At 41.2% G+C, this 22,283-nt stretch overlaps 1 protein-coding gene across 4 annotated transcripts in view; it reads right to left on the reverse strand.

Moving 5' to 3' along the window:
* Nucleotides 1-1,643: 1,643 nt before the first annotated feature.
* kazna (kazrin, periplakin interacting protein a) overlaps nt 1,644-22,283 on the reverse strand; it is a 188,027-nt gene continuing 167,387 nt past the window's right edge. For 3 of the 4 annotated variants that reach the window (XM_041061890.1, XM_041061898.1, XM_041061907.1), the window contains 13 exons: nt 16,704-16,840; nt 15,741-15,911; nt 15,209-15,292; nt 13,898-14,087; nt 12,258-12,394; nt 11,715-11,838; nt 5,650-5,852; nt 5,344-5,462; nt 4,364-4,595; nt 4,137-4,238; nt 3,321-3,487; nt 2,997-3,138; nt 1,644-2,587 (listed from right to left, as the gene is read on the reverse strand). In XM_041061890.1, the coding sequence (XP_040917824.1) occupies nt 2,429-2,587; nt 2,997-3,138; nt 3,321-3,487; nt 4,137-4,238; nt 4,364-4,595; nt 5,344-5,462; nt 5,650-5,852; nt 11,715-11,838; nt 12,258-12,394; nt 13,898-14,087; nt 15,209-15,292; nt 15,741-15,911; nt 16,704-16,840 (1,967 nt within the window). In that variant the 3' untranslated portion in view covers nt 1,644-2,428. Of the gene's footprint in view, nt 2,588-2,996; nt 3,139-3,320; nt 3,488-4,136; nt 4,239-4,363; nt 4,596-5,343; nt 5,463-5,649; nt 5,853-9,909; nt 11,839-12,257; nt 12,395-13,897; nt 14,088-15,208; nt 15,293-15,740; nt 15,912-16,703; nt 16,841-22,283 lie in introns of those variants that run through there. The other variant, XM_041061916.1, reaches the window with a different exon arrangement.

The raw sequence follows: 22,283 nt of genomic DNA on the forward strand, positions 1-22,283 counted from the left end.
CCTTGCTGTTCTGGGCTCTGGGGAGGTTTTCTTCCTCCTAAGCTTTTGTCTGGTTCCTCTGTTTTACCACATACACGCACACAAACACACACACAACACACACACACACACACACAGAGGGAAAGATACACAGGGAACCACAGTGAATAAGCCTTGATTACGTCTAGTAGTCTGGACTGGACTCCTATCAGTATCAGCCTGTAATCAAATTAACTGATATGTCAGCAAGTACAATGGAAAAATGTTGCAGTAAGGTACAGATAAACTTGATTTACATGGCCTGATAGCCCCAAGTGTAGCAAATTAGCTTAGGTTTATTAAATGTATATGGCATTGGTTTCTTCAGTCAATATACTATGCTGTATATCTGTTCCTACAAACAAAATCACACTCAAATTAAATAACCTCCGCCCTCATTTTGTTGGTGCAGTTCAGCTTGCAAGCTCATTCACATCCACTCACATTCAGTTGTTGAGCTTGGTTTTATGGCTGCTACCTGAACATGTACTTAGATTAATCCACTGAATGTTTCCCTAATAAGCAGTTCAGTTCATTTCCCAGGTGGAACTTTACCTGACACACCTTCCTTCGTCATACCTCTGATATCCCAGGGTATAACACATGATCAATTACCTTTTATCTTCCTCATCCGTGGGTGGATTTTAAGTGAGTTAGAGCAGCTAGCTGTCTCATTTGGTGCTGTGTCATCCTTAGATTGTCAAAATGATTGAGTCACTGTGAGTAAGTGGAGGATTTTGCACAATGTTGTATTGCGTAAAGGTTTAAACATGTCAAGCAGAGCACAGAGAAGGGGGTGATAAGTGGGATGAATCACCAATATAAGTCGAAGATTCAGTCAAGTGCACAGAGTCAATATTAGCACACAAAATACTGAGTTTTTTCTAATACCCTTTGTGTTTTATGAAAAGCACTTTGAATTGTCTTGTTTGTTGATGCAATACAGATAACCTTGCTCTGCAGTGCCTAGTATGGACCCCTAATGTGCATTACGGTGGATACGGTGAACCACAAACATTTTCTCCTGCCAAACACCCAGTGTTTCAACAACCAGCTGGTTTGTAGAAAACAAAAAGACAGTTGATTGGTCACCCTTTTTAACTTATGAAATGAATTTAGGAACTTCCCATACTGTCAAAGTTCCTCTCATTCATAGATTTCACAAATTACCAATCAGCTTTCTTCCTGTTTTCTACAAACCAACAGGTTGTTGAATGTTGATCTTCAAAGCTGCATGTCTTTTTTTTACCAAGCTGTTGTGGCTAATGTGTTAGCAAACAAAACTGGGTTGATGAGCATGTGAGGCTGAACTGTAAAATTAAAAAAAAAAAAAAAGCTAAAAAAGGCTAAAAAGCCACCTTGAGCTGTACAGTGGGTGATAATTCATTGTCTTTGTGGAACAATAGTGATTAGTAGAGCTTTGAACATTACTGTGATTCTGATTCTATTTTTCAGACCAAGTGTTGTACATACCTGGGAAAGAGGTTTCATCATCTATCTGCAATATCTTCACTACCAACAGTGTCTCAAGCAGAAGGTCTGATTTTTATTTATTCATTTATTTTTGGGTTGGTTAAATGGAATTGAACCCCCAAACATCCTGCTGTAGTCATCTCTTTTTTGAATATCATCTTTATTTCATTAAAAGTAACACTTTCTTTCACATAATTGCATCCTCACACCTCTTAGCCCGGAGGCTTCCGTGGACGTACATCTCGGCAGTCATCTTTTGTTAGCACTGTTCAAATAATATTCCATGTTTACGGCACAGTATAAAACATCAGAAGAGGGTGCTACATTTGTTTAGACACAAACGTGTAAATGTGCAAAATGAAAAATGACTATCAAACATCGTATACTCTAAATGTTAAAATTCAATTCAAGTCTTTTTTTTTGTCCATTGTCCTCAGCTACAATGACAAGGCATCACAAACAGCAGAATGAAACAAGAACAATTTACACTGATATTAAACTGTTTTGTCTTCAAGTACCCTGTATCATACAAACATATATTTTTTTAAAATCTCATTTTCCTGTCTGTCAATAGCAACTAGTCAACAAAAACACATTTCCCAGTCACATCCTGGTTCACAAAGAACCATTTACACACAAAACATAGAAAAATAATCATTTTAGCTTGAGTCCTTCATCTCTTGAGTCTGGGTTTAGGGAACAATCTAAATACCACCTATCCACAGTGAGTCTTATAAAGTTTTTCTTAAACCAGGAAACTTGTAAAAAAGAATCCTGTTCCTTTTAAATGTTTAAAAAGTGCAATCTGTCCTCTAAAGGCTCATCTTTAGAAAAACAAACCATCCCCATGTACAAGTGTATATGGAAAACAAATGTCCATGATGTACTTTAAGCTGTGATGAAGCTGATGTCTGGTGATTGTTGCACTCTGATGACTTCACACGTTGGTGACCTCGATGCTGGTGAAGCCGCGGATCGGACTTCCCTCGGCCCTGGGCGGAGTCTGGTCTCGAACTTCCCGGGGCAGAGAGCCGTAGCTGCTGTGACAACTCAAGTCCCGCCCGCTGCGGGCTTTAGGGCTGAATCCTGCTGGAGGCTGAAAAAAAACCCCACACATTCACATTTTTACTACAAATACACTCAGTCAGGGCTTTTCCTCCCTGTTTATCTGGTGCTGCGGGTGACAAGATTTATCATGTGGGAAATGTTCCTTAGTGTTGGGTAATTTAAGTATCTTTTTTCCATTTATCAACCTAGTGCTATTTTTGTTGTACAGTATGTTATATTCAGCCTCCTGCCATACAAATTGTGTTGTCTGCAATGTATTCACAATCTCATTAATGTTGTACAGTAGTAGTAGTGCTGTGTCAAATGTCAAAAGTTCTATTTTGTCTGCACTGTGAGTATTTGCAGGCTAAAACTGTTCATGCTTGATTTTCAAAACATAGGCTAAAACTGAGAGAAACAACTCTCTTGAAAGTGTGCAACATAGTTATTTTTTCCACCTTGACGGCCCTCCTTCTCAGCGAGCCTTCGTCATCAGTGTGTCGGCCAGTAGAGCTGGGCGGTCTGCCCAAGGAGTTCTGACGAAGCAGGGTTGGTGGTGTTCCCAGGCCTAAGCGCTCATAGTCCTGTTTGGCATCCGCCCTGCAGGGAGCATAGGAAGGATCAGGGTGTTGGGGACAGCCGCAAACAGAGATGAAAAGACACTAGAATACACAAGTCTCATATTTACAGACAAATACAGCATAATATTACACATAAACAAAAGCTTCAGTAAGTAGAACTAGAGTGAGTCTTGGCATCTATATATGAATGCCTCCTCTCACCTGGCGGGGCCAGTCAGGGTTTTCATCTCCTCAACAAGGTGTCGGCGGACCATGTGCTTGCTGCTGGAGATCCCCAGTGCTGTTGCCATGGTGTCAGTGTTGAATGTGGGGTCGAGCACCATGACGGCTCCATGAACTCCACTGTTTAGAAGGCTTTCAGCAAACTCCTGAAGAGGTGGATGGAAAGAAAGCCAAAGAGTGCCTTGTAAAAAACTGTAAAAACTGCAGCCATTGCTGGCTAAAGGAAAAGGCAGATATATCAACAGTCTCTCAAAAATAATGCCAAATGTGCTCAGAGACAAAGGACCAAATGATTTGTGGATATCAGTATACATTCAAGCTCCCTGAGGATATTAACAGGATGTCGCACAGTCTTATCTCTACACAATCTTAAAATGGTCATGCCTCGTAAAGAAAACATGTTTTCCAATCATAAGACAGTAGACAGTGTTGGGGATATTCATATTGCAGCATCACCATGGAGGGTGTAATCTGAAAGGCTTTGTAATCAACCAGTAGAAGCTTACAAGTACAATAACAAAGGCTTTCTATCACTCTGTGGAGATAGGGAGCACTGAGTAAACACAAGAGCCTCTACTCTCAGTACCACATGACAGTGATTTGTATCTCTTCATTATTAATGTTTAATCGGAATATTTGCTTTTCACAATAAACTGTAGGGCAGTCTTTTGTGGAAAATATATCAGCTTCAGTTTTTGTGTCAACATGTGAGTTTAAAAAAGGAAAACGTAGATGTTAGGCCCGTTGAGGGTTTTACATAGGTTTAAGGTGCATTCTCTTTGTCTCTGTCCCCACCTTCAGATCAATATCTTTGATCCATTTGATGACCCGATGAGAAGTCCACACCAATGGATCCACGTTCTGGTGCTCACACTGTATCCGGCGAGCTTGTAGTGCCTGGAAACCATTTTAACAAACACTTTTTACTCAGCTAAGGTTCTGTTTTTACCTACTGCTTGAGCATACCCAAGTATATTCACTGCTGTCTTCTGGTTGTGAATGTGGTGTGGATTCACACTTACCTCCTTGTCAAAGTTCAGTAACTGCAGCAGTTCAATGCCCAGCAGCAAGCTGACCTGGTGGAACTTCTTGGTGACGTTAAGGTGACGTTCAAGATCACGACGTGTGAGAGAGTTCAGCATGCGCCCGTCTACCAAGTGAGTGTGAAAGGCCTGGGAGTACTGAGGCAAGCCAACGTCACTTAGCCAGGCCTTGGCCACCCAGTGGTGGTCCATATCTGCAGCCTTGGACAGCCTGGAGACAAAAAGCTTCTTATAGGGTCACTTCACTTCACCACCCTCCCTAATTTCACTCTTCCCCATGCAGATTTTAGCAATGTTAAATCTGCAAGACTAATCATGCTGACTTTGGTAATCCTTTAACTTTTCCTCAAAAACCACAATAAGGCTGACATTTGTGATTTTGAGTGGAACGTTTTGGATGGATTGCTGTGAAATTTGGCAAAGACATTCATGTTCCTTTCAGGATGAATTGTAAGAGCATTGGTGGTCCCGTAGCATTTCACCATCACCATCATCAAGACAAAACTTTATGTTATCCAGTACTTTGGTTTAAAGCAAACTTTCCCATTAGCGCATTTTGTGTTTAGTGCTAAAAACCACAAGGGGTAAGTGGTAGGATTGATTTAGTCTTTGTGATTTGGGTGAACTTACCCTTTAACCCATTTAATATTGTTGTTCCTAAAGGTAAGAAAGCACTCTGAATAGATTACCAGGTTATTTCTGGGTTAACATAGGCAAACACATTCACATATGGAAAAGTTAATGGATAAACTGATCTGAAAGCCATTAATCTGTAGGAGGAAACTTTCAAAACAGAGACTCATGTCCCTATATAAAGTCAGTATTACAACTTCTTAGATCTACAAGATGATCACGTGCCATTCTGTAAATGCTGTTACTATATATCACCAACAGATGGCTCTCTTTCACTATCACATAATGTACAGTTTATACAAGAGTCCTCTGTGTCCCTTCCTCACCCTCTCCCGTTCTCAGCATCCCTGTAATCCTCGATGGCTAGGCGGAGTTTTCGGCGATGCATTAAACTGCTGACACCTAAACCCAGCTCCAGGTCTTCATCTGTCAGCCCCAGTAAGACCTGCAAAGTAGCCCCGTCAGAGCTCAAAGGAACTAAAACCACACACCCAAAGCATCCTATAAACAAATGCCGAAACAGTGGATTGAAATATGACAAATTAGTAATCTAAACATTTGCAATAGTGTACAACAATGCATGCAAAATATAAAGTGAGTCCAGATGCATTATGGCAGTACTTTTATCCTACCTTGCCACTCTTGACGTTTTCTGAGCAGGTGCGGATGTACATGGGCATTGCCATGACAACCTCTAGCCAGGCCTGCACAGTGCCTGCCCTCCACTGAGACATGGGTGTAGTCCTGGCCAGCTCCACCTGCTGGAGGCGGTCCAGCTGGTCCTCTGACCCATCTGACAGGCTGTGGCGAGTGGGGCTGGATAGGCTATCTGAGTCTGGGTGGGTGAGGGAAGAGGGGAGGGAGGGGGAACATGTGGGTGATGTAGTTGAGGTTGTGAGTGAAGGCAGAGGTGGCAGTGGGCATAGTGAGCAATGAAAAAACAAAATGTTATTCAAACACACTGCGACGAATTAAAATCAGTTTAACATAAAATCAGCCCGGTGGCAGAAAAGGAACTAGGCAGTAAATCATTTCCTCAAAACAAACATGCTTTTAACAACATCCTAAGCTTTTGGCTGCATGACAACAAGCCAGGCGTTTGCCAGTGATGCTGTAAACAAAGTTGCAGCTTTTATAAACAAGCTTTTCACTTAGGAAGTCCATTAAACACGCAGCTGTTTTAGCGGCTGAACTAACATGACTCATCTGTCTAAATTAGCCTGCAGCAACCACTCAATGAAAACAAAAAGCCTGTTACTAGGACATTTCTCTTATATTTTTTGATGCATTAAGATCATGTAAAACCTGCCTCACATTATTGTTATTTACAGTGGGCAAATTCTTCCTTGAAACTGTAGTGAGTCCTTAAAAATTCTCCTTAAATTATACAGATTATTTCTCACCTGTTATGTTACTAAGTTGGACCAAATATTTGTTGTTTACATTTTCCTCAATATTTCAGTGTCTGGGGGAATCAGGCCAACAAAATATTGGCTAACAACACAGTTCACTTTTGATTCACTGAGAGACATTTCTCTGTCTTTACCAGCAGGTGGCAATCTAGCATCAGTTTGGGCCTCAGCAATGGTTATAGCATCATGAGTTGCTTTTAATATTGGAACATATTGTCATTATTATGATTGCTCAAAATATATGCACGTGAGGAGGTTTCTCGTCAGCTAGAGGTGTTGTATGGTTTCTGCTGTTCTTTTCACCTAAAGACAGAGAAAATGCCTGAAGTAGACTTAGACCTGTCTGTGCAGCAACACAGACAACAGCAAAAGTACTTAAGAGCTACATGTCTAGCACCAAAATGACAAAGATGGCGACAAGCTGGTAACGAAAGTCACATATCAAGCAGCAGCACAGACAACAAGACATGTTTTTCTGTTTGAAATAATGACATACCTCTAAGTCACCTGCCATCAGTCTCTTCTAATGAATAAAACCACTACATCTCTATACTAGACTGCTCACAAAGTAGCAGTACTCTGTGGCACGTCCACTGACTGTACATGATCTAAAAGTGTAAAAACTTCTGGTAAGCTAATGGGCCTTGAATAAAAGCATCCACCTGAGAGCTCAGTCATAAAGGACGGCCACAAAATCTTTGTCCTTCTTGTTGGACCCTTTACTCTCCAAAACATCCATTTTATTTCATCTGTTATTTCAGGGGAAAAACAAAGCTGTGAGGTTGAAAGATACTCTCTATCTGAACCAGTCACTTTGAAATTTTGCCTGAAGCATCCAACCTTAAAACACTGCAAAAATAAATAAACAGGTTCTTTCTTTCCTTTGTGGTCCTATCTCTTACTGTGTCACCTTGTTTCCAGCAAAGACAGCAAATGGAAATTCAAATTTTTTTGGCAATCTCCCTGTACCACCGTGTTTTTTCTCAATAAGAAATTCACAATTGAATGATTGTGAGTCTGAATAAACAGATTTTATTAAACTTCAGCAGTTCGTCTCAAGCTGGATGCTTTTATGTGCCCTCCTAAGAGCAATGCATAAACTGAACATACACTTCTAAGTGCCCCTCTGAGAGCAATTCATATTAAGCTGAATAAATCTGGTCTTTGGCCAGAGATGCACTCCTAGATACATTCCAAATGCAAGGTCTATTTTTTCCACTCTGAATAGAGTCCTAACAAAGGCCGACCACATGAACAACTGCAAAAACTGACTAGCTGACCTCGTGTTGAAGGCCAGACTGTTGGAGACTGGACTTTGTGTGACTTGATAGTTAGGCCCTCCTGTGGGCCTGACCCTCTTATGCTCACTAAAAGCAGAATGGGCCAGAAGAACATCAGCTGCAACTACGTGGTTGTATTTCTGAAGGATTTTGCGTCCTTCATCTGACGCCATGTGTTAGGTGTGTTTTGTAAACACTGTGATTCTGTCCCTGTATATGGACAGAAGGGCAGTATTTACACTTCACATAAGACACAAGAGACTGTTTTGTTTAAACAATCAGTCCTTATATATGCCCTTCAGTAGTGGGTGTAAATGACCTTAAGGGGACAATACAGCATTTCTGATGCGATTTCACATAGTGATAGTGACATTTTGGGAAATACAATTATCCACTTTCTTACCCAGCATTAGAGGACAGGATTGTCTGTTTGCCAAATATGAATCAACATTCAGGCTGCTCGCAGCCTATGCAAAGCTATGCTAACCAGCTGCTGCCTGTAGCTTTCTAGCCTGCCGACATGAAAGTGGTATCAACTCTTCACAGCAAAGCAAACAGCTGTATTTCCTAAAATGTAAAACTGTTCTGATAACTGCTAAATCCAAGTTCTTGAGATATTTGGGAAATGTGAGAGTTGGTTAAGTCTATCTGAAAACCATACTGAACGAATGTTAGAAAGTTCCAGGAAGAGACAGTTCAGCGGGGAGTAATATCAACAAACGAAAAAAAAAAAAAACCTTGCAGTTGCCCCCTGAAAAAACCCATCATATGCTGTAGCACTCAGTTGTTTTTGGATGTTTGCTACAGAATTGGACTGAACTTGAAGAAGTGCTAAATACAAAGGTCATTTTGTGATGTTGATTGAGAGTTAGAAGGCATCTGCAAACACAGTTTGCAACCCAGGACAATTCATTTTTAAAGCAATTGAAACTGGTGTACCTTGGCCTTACTGAGTCTGATTGATTACTACTTGGGTCACTTCACTGTGTTGAGAGTCCGGTGGAGGTCAGACAAGAGGGGTCAGTGTTAGAGGTCAGGGGTCAAATCAAAGCAGAACATTATCGACACCATGTGCTGACACATATGAGTTTTGTTCGAACAATCTGACATGGCTTCCTTTCCTTTCTCCTCTATTTTTTCTTATTATTGATTTAAATATGACAAAAGAGGAAGAAATGCTCGTTTGATCACAGAGTTGAAAATGGGAAAGAGAGGAAAGGAGGCCATTTGGAGGCTTTTGGGATGCAGTCCTCTCACAGATGGACTTGCAAGGCTGAGGGGAGCTAACGCATATGTTAAAAATGGCAGCCCCCCCAGCATAAAGGGACGAATCAGGATTAGAGCCATAACACAACAAATGAACACATACACACACAAACATTAACACAGGGAAAGAGAGGACAGCCACATGGAAATTCAGCGTTATTTATTTTATTTTAAAATAATCTTATTTTTTTCATTTAGTTCTTTGAGCTTAATTTTGTTGCCATGCCTTTAAAAGTTTGCTACTAGCCACTTCTAAACATCTCAGGACCTCATAATAGAAGTCCTCCAATGAGGCCTACATCTTTTGCTTTAAATAAAACTCTTTGATAATAATAATTATAATTTCATTTCTGTAATGCTATCCCATTTACAAACAGGAAAATATTTGTGGAAAATAAAAACAAAACAAAAAAACAAAGAGGCCGTGGCTCAAAACATAAAATGATACAATGTTTTTCATTTGATATGTTTTTTTCCCTCCATCAGCAGAGGATCATAAAGGTTGGTTACATGAAAAAATAAAAATAGCCTAAATTTTCATACATTTCGTTGAATGTTTAATGAGATAAACTGGTTGAGCTGTTGTTCTTACACGTACAATTTAATACATGATGACTTATCTTTGAATTACCTCAGTGATTCACCTCTAAATCCAATATCTGCGAGCCCAAATGCGGGGTGAGCTAAGGGTTAAACGATAATCCCCTCACAGCTTACATGGGTGCTCTTTTGACAAGCATTGTGGTTAAATACAGCTCCAATGTAATCTGTGACTCTATGGTGTTTCAGGTGAGACTGACAAATACCCAGTGTTAGTTTAATGTCAGGGAGAGAAAAGACTTCCTGGGGGGGCAGTGCAGACTCCAGCTCAATCCAATGAAAGGATAAAAATAATCCAATGTCTGTAGTCATTCTTTTGCTTGAAGAAATGCTATTAACCTTTGCCACAAAGTTAATTGCTTTTTGCAGCAATGGCCTGAACTCTGCATCAGATTTTTTTTTTTTTTTTTGAGTTCATGGGATCATGGGTATGCATTTGCCTCAGTTAGATTAGCCTGCTTAAATCTGATTTTAACCTTCAGAATTGGCGCTCATTATTGTAATGGTAGTTCACTGAAAGTCAGGGCCATGCTCAGGCCTCTGAATTGAAGCTCTGATTTTCTGGTAAAATGACCTAATTCCTGATGTTTGGAAAAGCCTTAACAATCAGCCTAATATCTGCTATATTTGCATGATTGATGTTTATGCTATCACTTATTTTGGGATAATAGCTTTCTTTTTTTAGACTAAAATGTTTCCCAGAATAATTCTACTCCCAACAGCCTTTTAAAGTATTAATAAAATGCTGGCTACAAGCTACTGTAAGATCCTACAGGGAGAAAATGGTATAAAGCCTCACGAATAAGTGGAATAATTATTTGATCATTCAAAGTGTAGTGCTGGGTTTTCTTTGTGACCGTTGACTTTGCTGAACTTAACTATTTCACATGTGATTTTGCATGAAGAGGCTTGTAGGTGCAGATTAAAATGCTCTACATTTACTTTTGCTCTTGAATGTTGATCAGAGCACTTTCTGAATAAGGGTCAAGTTTGTGAATTGGATCACTTTGTTGAAATGGAGGAATTCATGAATAAACATCATGAAATCAGTAACTGACCTCTCTTTTTTTTTTTTTTTTAAACACAGTTTATCACCTTCTCGACAACATACCCAGAGAAAGACAGTTGTGTTTAGTAGTGTTTTGTTAAACATGCATTTGGGGAGTGGGGCTATATGTGCATGCATGTCACACATGTACCTTGGTCATGTACCTTCTATCATAACAGATAGAAAACACATTTCTTACATTTCCTGTTTGGCGTCATGTTGCTGTGGAACAAACTGTTCGTATAGAAAGTTCATTCCTCGCTTAGCAACATCTTTGAAGTGTCATTTGAGAAAACATCAAGGAGGGTGCCTCTGCACAGTTTTCTTGGCGGTTGAGGGATGTGTAGTACAACCAAATTGGAGGTGGATTTGAGGAGTCTGCATGTTGCCTACAGGAAACTGTTCTCATCATGGCAGTGTGGAAGGAGGGGGATGGACCAAGCAGGACAATAAACAGGGAGGAGTTTAAGTTAAAAGGTAGTGAGAGGAGGGGAGTACATGTCAAAAATAACAGAAGGCATTCAGGACAAGGAGACATTTACACGCACAAAGTGCACATCAACTGTTGTTATTTACAAGTACAGCAGTCCTTCAAGTTTCCAGTAGAGTGAAAACAAAAAGTCAAAATGTAAAGAACAATTAAAAGATCCAATAACACAGCCGATTTGGAGGGCAGATACAATAGAACACATCCACGTGGTCGCTGTGTCACACTGTTCACTCTATTTACAGGACTGTACATACATACAGGTGCAATTTGCTCGTTAAGGTTTACACTTCAGCGAAGCAAGACGCGCCTCCGGCTTCTGACATGGTCTCTGACCATGGGCGACACACACATGCACACACTCTCGCACATATGCACACATTAAGTATGCATGCTTGTGAGACTGCACAGGCACACGCATTATTATTATATCTGTACACACTGACATCAAACACTCACCCATCCTCTCACACACACACACTCGCGCTTCAACACAATTGTGTCTTCTGATAACTGCCACAATGGCTCTCCAGGTGGTTCGCTCGGACATGTGTGCTTTACCAGTCTGCATCTTCCTCTATGTAATAATCAGGTGTTGAAGTACCATCAAACAAACCAGGGTCGAGGGACTTGCGTTGCTTTCCCCGGGCGAAGACACGCGACAGAGAGCCCAGACCCATCTTCTCTTTCTTCTTCTTACGCTTCGCCTCCTCCAGATCTTCTAGGGACTGAAGGAGGAAAGAAAGAGAGAGAGAGAGAGAGAGAGAGAGAGAGAGAGAGAGAGAGAGAGAACAGAGGGAAGAAGAGGATGAAGAGATGGGCAAATGAACAAAGATGTAAGAGCAGAGAAGTCAGTGAAGGGGTGCAGAGTGGGCGATAAAGACTGGGAAAGATAAAGATCACAACACAAAGGGGAAGTGACACTTGACATGCTGCCAGGCATGCACTTATTCAACAACCACAACTGGTTTCCACATAAATCCAAGTCACAATTGCAGAGTGAGTACACGACGAGTGTGTGGGGCAAACACAAATTCAGCCAGAACGATGGTGGAGAGAAACGACAGCGGCCAGGCAGCAGGACAGTCGGCAGTTACCACAAAAGGAGGTGATTACTTGGGAGGGTGCAGTGGTGGGCAGCTCTTACATTGCAGAGGGAGTGAGTCCGATGGCGTGGTGAGTTGATGTCGCTGGGTGTGGATGACCGGTCTCCCTCCACCGCCGAGGCGTCGGAGATGATGGAGGGCTGACGCGAGTGGCATGGGCTCACCCGCACCGCAGCCACTAAACAGGACAAGAAGGAAAAGAAAAGAGGCTTGTTTTCTTTGGGGTGTGTTTGGGCACCAAAAGTAGGGAACAGGGAAATTCTGATTCTTCTCAGCAATGCCAAAACACCCTTAAATAAAAATATATTTTAAAACATCTCTAACCAAAAGCCTGATTTTTTTTTCTTGTAATCATCTGCAGTTGCTAAGCAACAGTGAAAACAGCTTCAAGGGGCAGAACGAGTGTGTGTGTGCGTGTGTACCAGTGAGACTGATACATACAGTTCAACCAATTGCATAGCAATTTGGGGGTTCGTGACTGTTCACTCGTTCTCCCTATTTTATTTTATTTTTTGTCTTTGTCTGTCTCTTTCTCCAGATGCCAGCAATTAGTCAGCGAACTGTCTGAACCTGTGACTTTAAGAGGACTGAGATGGACTCCTATTCTTGTGGCTGCAAGGCTAATTTGTGTAGTACTTGGAAGATGCCAGTGGTTCAGTTTTATCTCTTTAGAGTGATTATGATTAGTTTTTATTTTTTTGGAAGCTTGGGATTAACCTCTGAGGGTGACTGTGTTAGATAACACTTAACAAATCAAGCGCTTATTATGAAGGGGGAAATTATGTAATCTTAAAACCTCCAGGCTGCAGTTATTTTATAATGATGACAGTTATTATTAAATGATAATAATGTTAATAAGGCTTTTGCTTTCTGTATATTATTTGACCTTTGTATGCTGCTAATTTATTGTGCCTCACACTGACCCCTGTAATTTTTTCAACTGAAATTCATCACAAACCGCTTCATAGTCACTGAATTTCACTTAAATTTTGAAAAAATTAGGCGATGTTATATCAGGGTGGGACAAGGCCATGGTTCACATAAACTGCCACAGATAGTGCCTGTTCTCCTTCTTTGTCTGTGGTGTATGTATATCTACACAAATCAGTTAAATGTTCAACCTGCCGTGGTAAATGTTGTGAGGAGCCTGAAAAGTAGAAGCCACAAAATAAAAAAAATAAAAAATTACAAAGTCAGGTGAAAAAAAGCTGAAAAACGAAGACAACAAATATGAAAAAAAAAAAGTTTTCCCTTGAAACTGGGTCAAGTTACAAGTTATTGGAACAGTGCAGATAAAATGTATGAATCCCACTTATTCTCACTTTTTGAAAAAAAAAATTTTAAACAGAAAGAAAGAAACAGCACTTAACATCCAACTGATCCTCAGCTGCCACCGTTCTCAAATACACAGGAAACACTTGTGTGCAGCAAAGACAAATGGAAGCTGTAAAGCCAAAAATATGTTCACTGTAACTGCTACATAAAGCAGATGAAATGTCATGACCAGAGCATCATCAGTGGCCAATAATGTGGTCATTCTGAGCAGATGGCACGAGTGAATGTGTGTAAAGCAGGTTGACATCAGCATGCAGAGGGTAAATGCCGATAAAATCACTTGTGTGCGAGTCAGTTCATGTACAGGATGAGGTTGTTACAGTAGGTGTTGCTCATGTTGGCCTACCTTGTCTGTCAGTGGGATGCCCTGTGTGGACATAGAGAGTCTGCTGACTCTGTCTGATGGCAGCAGTCAGGGGAAGGTCAGCCTGCATCACCCACTCCTGGTTGTTGCCGTTGACAACCGTCTCCGTGGGCATGGCCAGAGAGTGACGCTTGGGCACGTCCTTGGTCAGGGTAGCTAGTGACTGTTTGGCCTTAAGAAGGTAGACAGACAGATCCAATCAGGCAGAGAGCAAACCCACAACAAGCAACAATCCTGGAGAGAAATCTTACGATGTTTTGCAGTTCCTCGGTTGTTTTTCAGTAAGATGGTGGTTCTGTGACTGCTATTGTTATTTTTATTCATGCATATGTTGTAAATGTGTGTGCACGTGTACATGTTAAGTATTCAGAGTCCTACTACAAATCTCTGAATACATGCAGATATGTGAGTTTTCCCTCGGGCACCTCATGTGGTTGTTGTCTCGTGAAAAATGCAGCTGTATTCATGTTAGTCTTTTGTTGTGTGAAATCTCTCGCTGCAGCTCCTGAGAGCGCTGAAGAAAAAAAAAATGGACAAAATATCTGAGGAGGTGTTTGTCGTTTTCTTCCTTTCAGGGGTAGAAGTTAGAGGGTTGGTGGAGAGCAAAAATGGAGAAAGTGGAAATAATGAAGCTTTTCTATAAGTTTAATGAATACATTTGCTCTGAGGAGCCGTGTCACAAAGCCCAATTCACCGCCTTTTAGCAGGAACAACAATGAGCTACTGGAGCCTTGGGAGATGTGTTTGTGTATGTGTATTTCGTGTTTATCAAAAGATTTATTCTCTTTGTGTGTATGTTTTCTGATTAGCCTTGACACGTTGGTGTTTTACAAAAGCTCAAACTCTTGTTATTGTGCGAAACATATCATCATGCCAAGCGGCGGCAGGCTGTAAATCAACACTGGCACAATCAGCTTCATTGCAATCATCTCTACCTACCAGCGGTCAAACGATTATCAATCACAGTCTTTGACATGCAAAACAGAATCACAATCACAAACCTTTGGAGTAATCATTAGTTGTCAGAATATTGATGTATTTTTATTCCCCAAGCATTCTTTTCCTTAATTAGACTTAAAAACATTCAGATAAATCACAACAGGAATCTGTGGGATCACCAATGTTAGGATCACTGGGGCAGGGACTCCGTCAGGGACGGCTAAGGGTTAGTCAAACACGTGCAGCTGGAGGGGAGGAGCTCCAAGATGACAATTAGGTAACAAATAGGAGAGAGTTCCAAGGACTGGGAGGGTCAAGAAAGGTCAAATTTTAAAGTTGGGGGGCCCGTCTTACCGCCATGACCCTAGGTGAGTAGTCCCTTTCCCCAAGCCGCTCAAACACCCGGAACTCCATTCTCTGATTGACACAGTTACTCATCTGGGGGGGTTGGAGACATGAGGGATGGCTATACTGTATATTTAAAAAGCTTTCTCTGTTTGATTATATGCAACAAACCCAAAATAGTGTATAGTAACAGATGTACCGTACGCCCACAAAATAGTTGTGAAACAGAATTTGGGCTTTCTTATTTGTAATTTGTATTGTTTGCCTTAAATATCTTCTTTTCCCAGTTCTAGTCAGTAGTTTTGATACTTGAGATGAATCAGAGTCTGAGCAGTGATAACTGTAGATTGGTTCAGTTTAGTATGCATTTAGCATCCTTCTTTCTTTCTTTCTTACTGTCATGTGTTTTTTACTGGCAACTGTACTTTACACATAAAAAAGGAATATCAAAATCAACAATCCTAAAGAAAGAGATGAAGGTTTTTTTTGTAATATTATAGAGGGGCCATGTAGTTAACCCCCATCTGTTTTTCTGTCTCACCATGGCCAATTCAGCTTCCAGCTCCTTGATGCGGTTCTCCTTGAGGTCAAGCTGAGAGCGCAGCATCCCCGTATGCTCAGTGGCTTCCTTGGTCTGCCGTCGCAGGTCCCACTTCTCTCTCTCCAGCAGGTCCTTCTCCTTGGCCAGTGCCTTCACCGCATCCTCGCTCTCCTAGTAGATACAAAGATCCTGATGGATTGATTCACATATCAAGCCTATCTATGGAAAATAAAACTGAATGAGTCCAACCTGCAAAATAACCAATTGTGTAATATATATATATATATATATTTTTTTTTTTTTTCTGGAGGAACAAAAAATAATAAAATAATGTCACTAAAATAAAGGCTTAAACAGGACCTTTGCTTGACTGACAGATACACATACTTTCTTAAATCTGCTGTATACACAGTATAACACCACGGATGCAATGTTTATATTTACTTTTAGAGTCTATCCTTGGAAATGACTTCAGTGCACTGGTGACATACACCTGAACATCTTATCTTATTGCCCAGAGAAACATCTCATAGTGGTAGTAATGTAAACATCCTCACAGTGACACAAACCCACAAGTTGTCAATATGCAAAACATAGTATGTATGCAAAGTAATTCAGAACATGGCCATGTATGCAGAGAGTGCAACAATTCAATCATCTGTTTTTAACCCTGACTAGATTAGTACAAGTACAGTGCACACATCTGTAAAAATATTCTCATCCACAGCATGCACACACATTTGGCATGAAAGATGAATTCCAAGAAGCAGCACAGCAACCCGCTGGTTTACAAATCAAGTTCTAAACAAAGCCTCTGTTTTATCAGGTTCTGTTCTTGCTTGGACGTCGACTGTGTTTGCCTAACAGGCCTATTTGTGCATTAAGCATCCAACCAGCACAGCTACAAGAAAGGAGACTGTTTGTATGTGTGCCCTGTTTATAGTCAGAGCATGGCTGCCATACTTTTCTGTGTTGCTCATAGTTGCGTATGAAGTCGCGGAGCTGCTCCTCCCGGCTCTCCAGTGTGGCATAAAGCTGCTGCATCTGGTTCACCAGGTCTGCTTTCTCCGCCTTCAGACGCTTACGGTCCGACTTCATGGCTGCAAGAGAGGACGAGGGAGAAGAGAGAAAGAGAGAGAGAGATAGAAGGGTTGTTAGCTAGCATCAGTGTCTCATCTGTGCTGGTGTGTGTGCATGTATACCAGCAACAGTACATGTGTTGTGCAAATATACAGACCTTGAATTGTTCTGCTAACATGCTTTGAGATGATACATGTACAGTATTTCGTATTTTAGATGATGTATACTGCATTTGTGGATGCAACCCTGAAGAATCTATAATAACTGATTTGTCCTATAGGCCAACTGCAGTTGTTAAAATACATAAACTGCAGCCTTTCTGAGTCTAAGTACTAACAAATCTTGGCAGTATGTGTTGTCCACAAGTCCACGCTGAGGCAGTTTCTTCATGCATAATAAGTAGGTTATTAAGCACCTTCAGATATGAAGCGTTTTAAGTAAAAAAAAAAAAAAATTAGATACACCTGCTGTTGCTGCTCTAATGTGGCGTGACTGCATGTTGATAAAGTAGTGAATCACACATGAACCTTCCTGTCAATCTCCTCTCTGCTGTCGGCTTCGTTAGAGGCTGGGTCTCTCTTTTCATCTATCTCTCTGCCACACATTCTCTCTAATCCTCTGGCACTTCACCCACACATCATGATAAAGAATATGGTTCAGTGTAGTTATTCAGAGAGGCTCTAATTTTCTCAAAGACAACATCTCCTTTTTCTCTCCTCTGCCTCTGCCTCTTCTCCTGCTTTCTCTTGATCCTCTCTCCCTCTTAATGCGAGGCCATTTTCCAGATATCTGCTTAAAGCTGAGTTTCCCTCAAGCTATATCTCCACACTGACAATATTTATTTACATATGGTGTATTCACACTGTGTCTGTCCACCTTTGTCCTCTTTACTTTGACATCTGTATCCTTACAGCTCAGCAGCTCTGACTGGTGGATGTTTCATAACATCACACGGTTCGGTTTTTTTCCTCTTGATGCTTGTTATCATGTATTCACCTTTCTTTTTCTTCTCTCTTTTTCACTCCTCCGAGCCAGTTGTCTGTCATTAATTAACTTATATCACAGCCTGGTTAATTGTGTGACATTCACAAGTTGCATCTGGGGAGCATGCTCAGGCAAGTGGAATGGAAGTGCAGTTTTACAAGGACAGATTCACCCTCTCGCTTCCTCTCCTTCATTCCTCTCCTGTCACAGTTTCATATCTCCCCCTTTCACTCATTCTTTAGAGGTGGAATCCCCAAGCCAAAGGGATATGCAGTCCAAACTAGCCGGCGAATGAGGACAAGAAACATCCCTTATTGGCCAAGAGAAACAGGAAACCTCCCAGCACCTGCCTCAGGAAGTGAAATCAAAGCCGTCTTTGAGATGAGCCAAAAACACTGCTGCTGCCTCACATCCTGCACCTGTGACCGTTGGCAACATCAACCCTCCTGGTGTCGGATACAAGAAAGCACTCTCTCTGACTTTGTAAAAGGGTCAATTCACAGTAGCAAATCATGTTTGCACCGTTACTTAGCATTTAAAACCAATGTATAAACACAATTATTAAGGATGGTGCTGGGGCTCATTGCAGCTGCATTACACTAAAAACACATACGCCAGGTGAGATGGAGAAGCACTAGCATTTCTTCCTCTGCTGACAGCCATATTAATGACTAACATACTCTGGCTCGGTCCAAGCCTCCAAGAATTATTACCAGATTAAACCAGAGGGAACCACCTGGGAACCATAAAGAGATGAAGCTAAAGAGTGTGGAGCTGGAGGAGGAGGAAGACACGGAGAGGAAGCTACTGGAGAGGTTTCAATTTAATAATCTTTTCATTGAGGAATGATATCTGTGCAAGCATCTATCTTCTTTCTTGCTATGCATTCAATGAATATATTTTGTGTACTTTGTGTATTTATTCGTGGACTTTTTCCGATTATATCTACAGCAGATTTCCTGCATGCGTAAAATGTCAAACAATGGCTGTCTTTGTGCAAAACTGAGTGTGCCTGCATGCAAATTCAGACCACTAAAAGCTACCCCCGCCTGTGTAAGCAGAGGAAGAGCAGATCAGGACTCCAAACATTCACCAGCAGAAGTCCAAGCCACTGTTCCCACAGCCCAGCGTTAAAAACAAAAACACCTGCCTGTATCACCCTCTCCCAACACGCTGTAAAATCTACATAAGTGGTTTTTAGCTCACTACACAAAGCCTCTTCTGCCACCAAAGCGCTTGTGCTATTAAGTAGTTTAATGTGAACATCTACTACTGTAGTGTGCTAAAAGCCTTTGTCTGCTGTGCTGTTCTATGACGTTTTGCTACTGACGGGCTAAGACTGCCTGAAATGAGTGGGCCAACTCATTAGATACAAAACAGGAACAACGGACTCCTCAAGGAGATCTTACTGGCTGGATCCACCCCTGTATTGGAACTTACTTAAAGAAATAGCTAGGCATTTCAGAAACAGAGTCACTATTTATATGTATGGTATATACTGTAGATAGAGATAAACAATTGATGAATCGATATATGGTGGACAGGATGAAAGAGAATAACAAAGCAAAACCATGTTTTGTGCTGAGATGGACAGCAGAGAAGTGGATTACACTGCAGGGGGAAAGTTTTGAGGCTTTATTCCTGCTGTAAAAATACGTCATGAAGCTCTTTTGTCAGTGACATGACTTCAAGCTGACCACAGCTGCTGTTGTCTGTAAAGAAGCAAAGTCCAACTTCTTAGTTATCTTTAAAACCAATAGGGAGTCATTGCTTGATTCTCAGAAGCTGAACAAATCCTCCAACCTCAGCGACCATACAGGTCGTTTCCCTCTGCCTTCAGATAATACCTATAGGAGTGTCTCCTAAATTAGAGCCCCTGTGGCAGCAGGCATACCGTACCTTTGCTGTCATAGTTACAATCAAAAACATGTGCTTAAGCTTATTGAATAGTCATGGTTTGGTTTAGGCACAAAAACAACATGGTCAGGTTTAGGGAAAGATCCTCCCAACATGGATTTTGCTGCTCTTTATACTACGTCACCTCACTTCCTCCTTTGCTCCTGCCACAATTAATACAGCCACTAGAGGTCGCCTAAGAATAAAACGTAACTATGGGTCGTAATAAGCTGCTTGCACAAACAACCTATAGGGTCATTTTTTAGGGGAGGGCAGTCTCCAAATGATTTAGTGATTTATCACTTTAAAACACCACACGAACATATCACGTTATTAGGCCAAATACTATGTGGGTGATTTTAGAGATTATCAAGTGTCAGATCCATTTCCAGGAAAAGACTTTCTGATGGTCCGTGATGGTGAAGAAACAAAATCAACCTCAGGCATCTCATTTGCTGGTTCATGCAGTCAGAACCTATCACTGTGGGACACTTTCACATCCCACTAACCCCCTTGTCTCTGGTTAAATAACAACCCTCACTATCTGGTGTGTGCTAAAACAAATGGCAAGAGTCTCTGGGGAACTAATGTCCATATCGCACTTTTTTTTTTAACCCAACAAATTTAATATTGGGTTCAAACAAAGACTGCTGCCCAAGCAAGTTCTGTTTACTTTCAACAACACACAACGGGATTGCAAAGATAGACCCACTTATCAACACCCTTCAGAAAATTATGTTCTTCACTTTAATGAATGAACCCACTCCGCACTGACACTACTCCATATAACTTCAGTCCTAAAGTGGAGGGAAAAGGCTTTTAGTCGGCTCTTAACATAATTATTTGGGGAGAGAACAAAAGCGACATTGGTTCATTGGAGGGAGTCCATTGTTCACGGTTTGGGATTTTAAATCTGCCAGCTGAATAATGAAGAAGGAGCCGCAGAGCTGCACAGTGTGCTCACCTCCTCACTTCCTCAGTAAAAACAAACTTATGGGTTAAATGAGGTTGATATCTGCATTGGTAGAATTTTACAATCCTTAGAGCAGGTAATGTCACTCCTAAATGAAACTTCTTTGCAGTCATGGTGATATTCACTTTTTAATGAGAGTTAATCAACGTTTTAACCTGAATCTACAAATCTCAGAAATGACATTTGGCCCTTGTTAAAGGTCTATTCACAACCTACCCATTAAAAATAGGTCAAACATTGCTCACTAATAAGTGATATGGAGGTATGTGTGATGATGATGAGTGTGTGTGTGTGTGTGTGTGTGTGTGTGTGTGTGTGTGTGTGTGTGTGTGTGTGTGTGTGTGTGTGTGTGTGTGTGTGTGTATGTACACGCTATTCAAACAGCAGCACTGACACTGATCAAGGAAACAAGGAGAGAATCATACTCTGATTCCATAACAGCACCACATTACTCAGCTCTCTGTCTTCACTGGATCTGAAACAAAATGAACCAGTGCTGTAATCTGCAGAAATGCTTGCACCTAATTGTTCAGGTGCAAGCTTTGTAAAAACTCTGTAGAAGGCAAATTCAAAAAGGAGAACTGTGACATAGATTCTGAGAGAATGGTATTGGTACGATGTGGCTCGGCCACTAAGGGCCACTGTGATCCAAACACGCATAATGAGTAGCAAAACTGCCTTCGTTACCTGTTATAATGAAACATCTGCTGGCACTGAGGAAATAAATCACAGACAGATTTCCCCAAAATTCATTTGGATTTTTTTTTTTGGCCTTAATATGTTTAAAAATAAGAAGACACCACAAATTTACTTTAATGTTATCAGGTTAAGTATCCTGATGACATTTGTCAGCGCTGTGTGTGTGTGTGTGTGTGTGCGTTGGTGTTTAAATGCCTAGTGAGAAAAGAGGCCCTGTAGTCAAGGGCAGAGCTGCTTTCTGAGTACGGTGTAGCGTGAAATGACACTAAACACAGCAGGCAGACTGTGCTTTGATGATACATAGCTGTCTGCTGCTTTCATTTGAGCTCTGGATTGACTGGGAGTCCCTCAGTGATAGTAATTATCCAAAGAGGAAATAGCTAATTAAAAATAGCAGAGAGGGCCAGCTATACTTTGAAATTTCATTAAACACAACTTTGACAAGAAAGTCCAAATAACTCGGTAAACTTACAAACACCTTAAGACAACAGTCCACTTGCGTTAGCCAAACTGTGGTTTATTTTCTCATTGTGCCCTCACTTTTGGCTTTGGAGATCGCCAGGGCAGTTTCATTTCACTGTCATTTGTGTACTTAAAAGTAGCGTGGATGAAATGACTCCAAGCAGTAGCTCTTGGGGTTGAATTGGGTGCCCACAGGCATCATAACAAAACCTGCAATTGTGAGTCGGCAATTACCCACGATTACAATTATAGTGCTAACAGGCTGATGTCTGGCACATAGTGGGAGTGAGCTCAGGCCGTAACATTGAAATGGTGTGGGCATCACACCAAACAAAGGCGGGGGGTGGGAGGGGGGCAGAGGAAGAGACAGTAAGGGAGGAAGTGAGGAGTAGCTGCACAGAAAACAGACTATGTTCCTCTCTCCGTTCTCCATTTTGTATTCATAGGCA

Source organism: Toxotes jaculatrix, chromosome 2 (genome assembly GCF_017976425.1).
Source record: "Toxotes jaculatrix isolate fToxJac2 chromosome 2, fToxJac2.pri, whole genome shotgun sequence".
Lineage (NCBI taxonomy): Eukaryota > Metazoa > Chordata > Actinopteri > Toxotidae > Toxotes > Toxotes jaculatrix.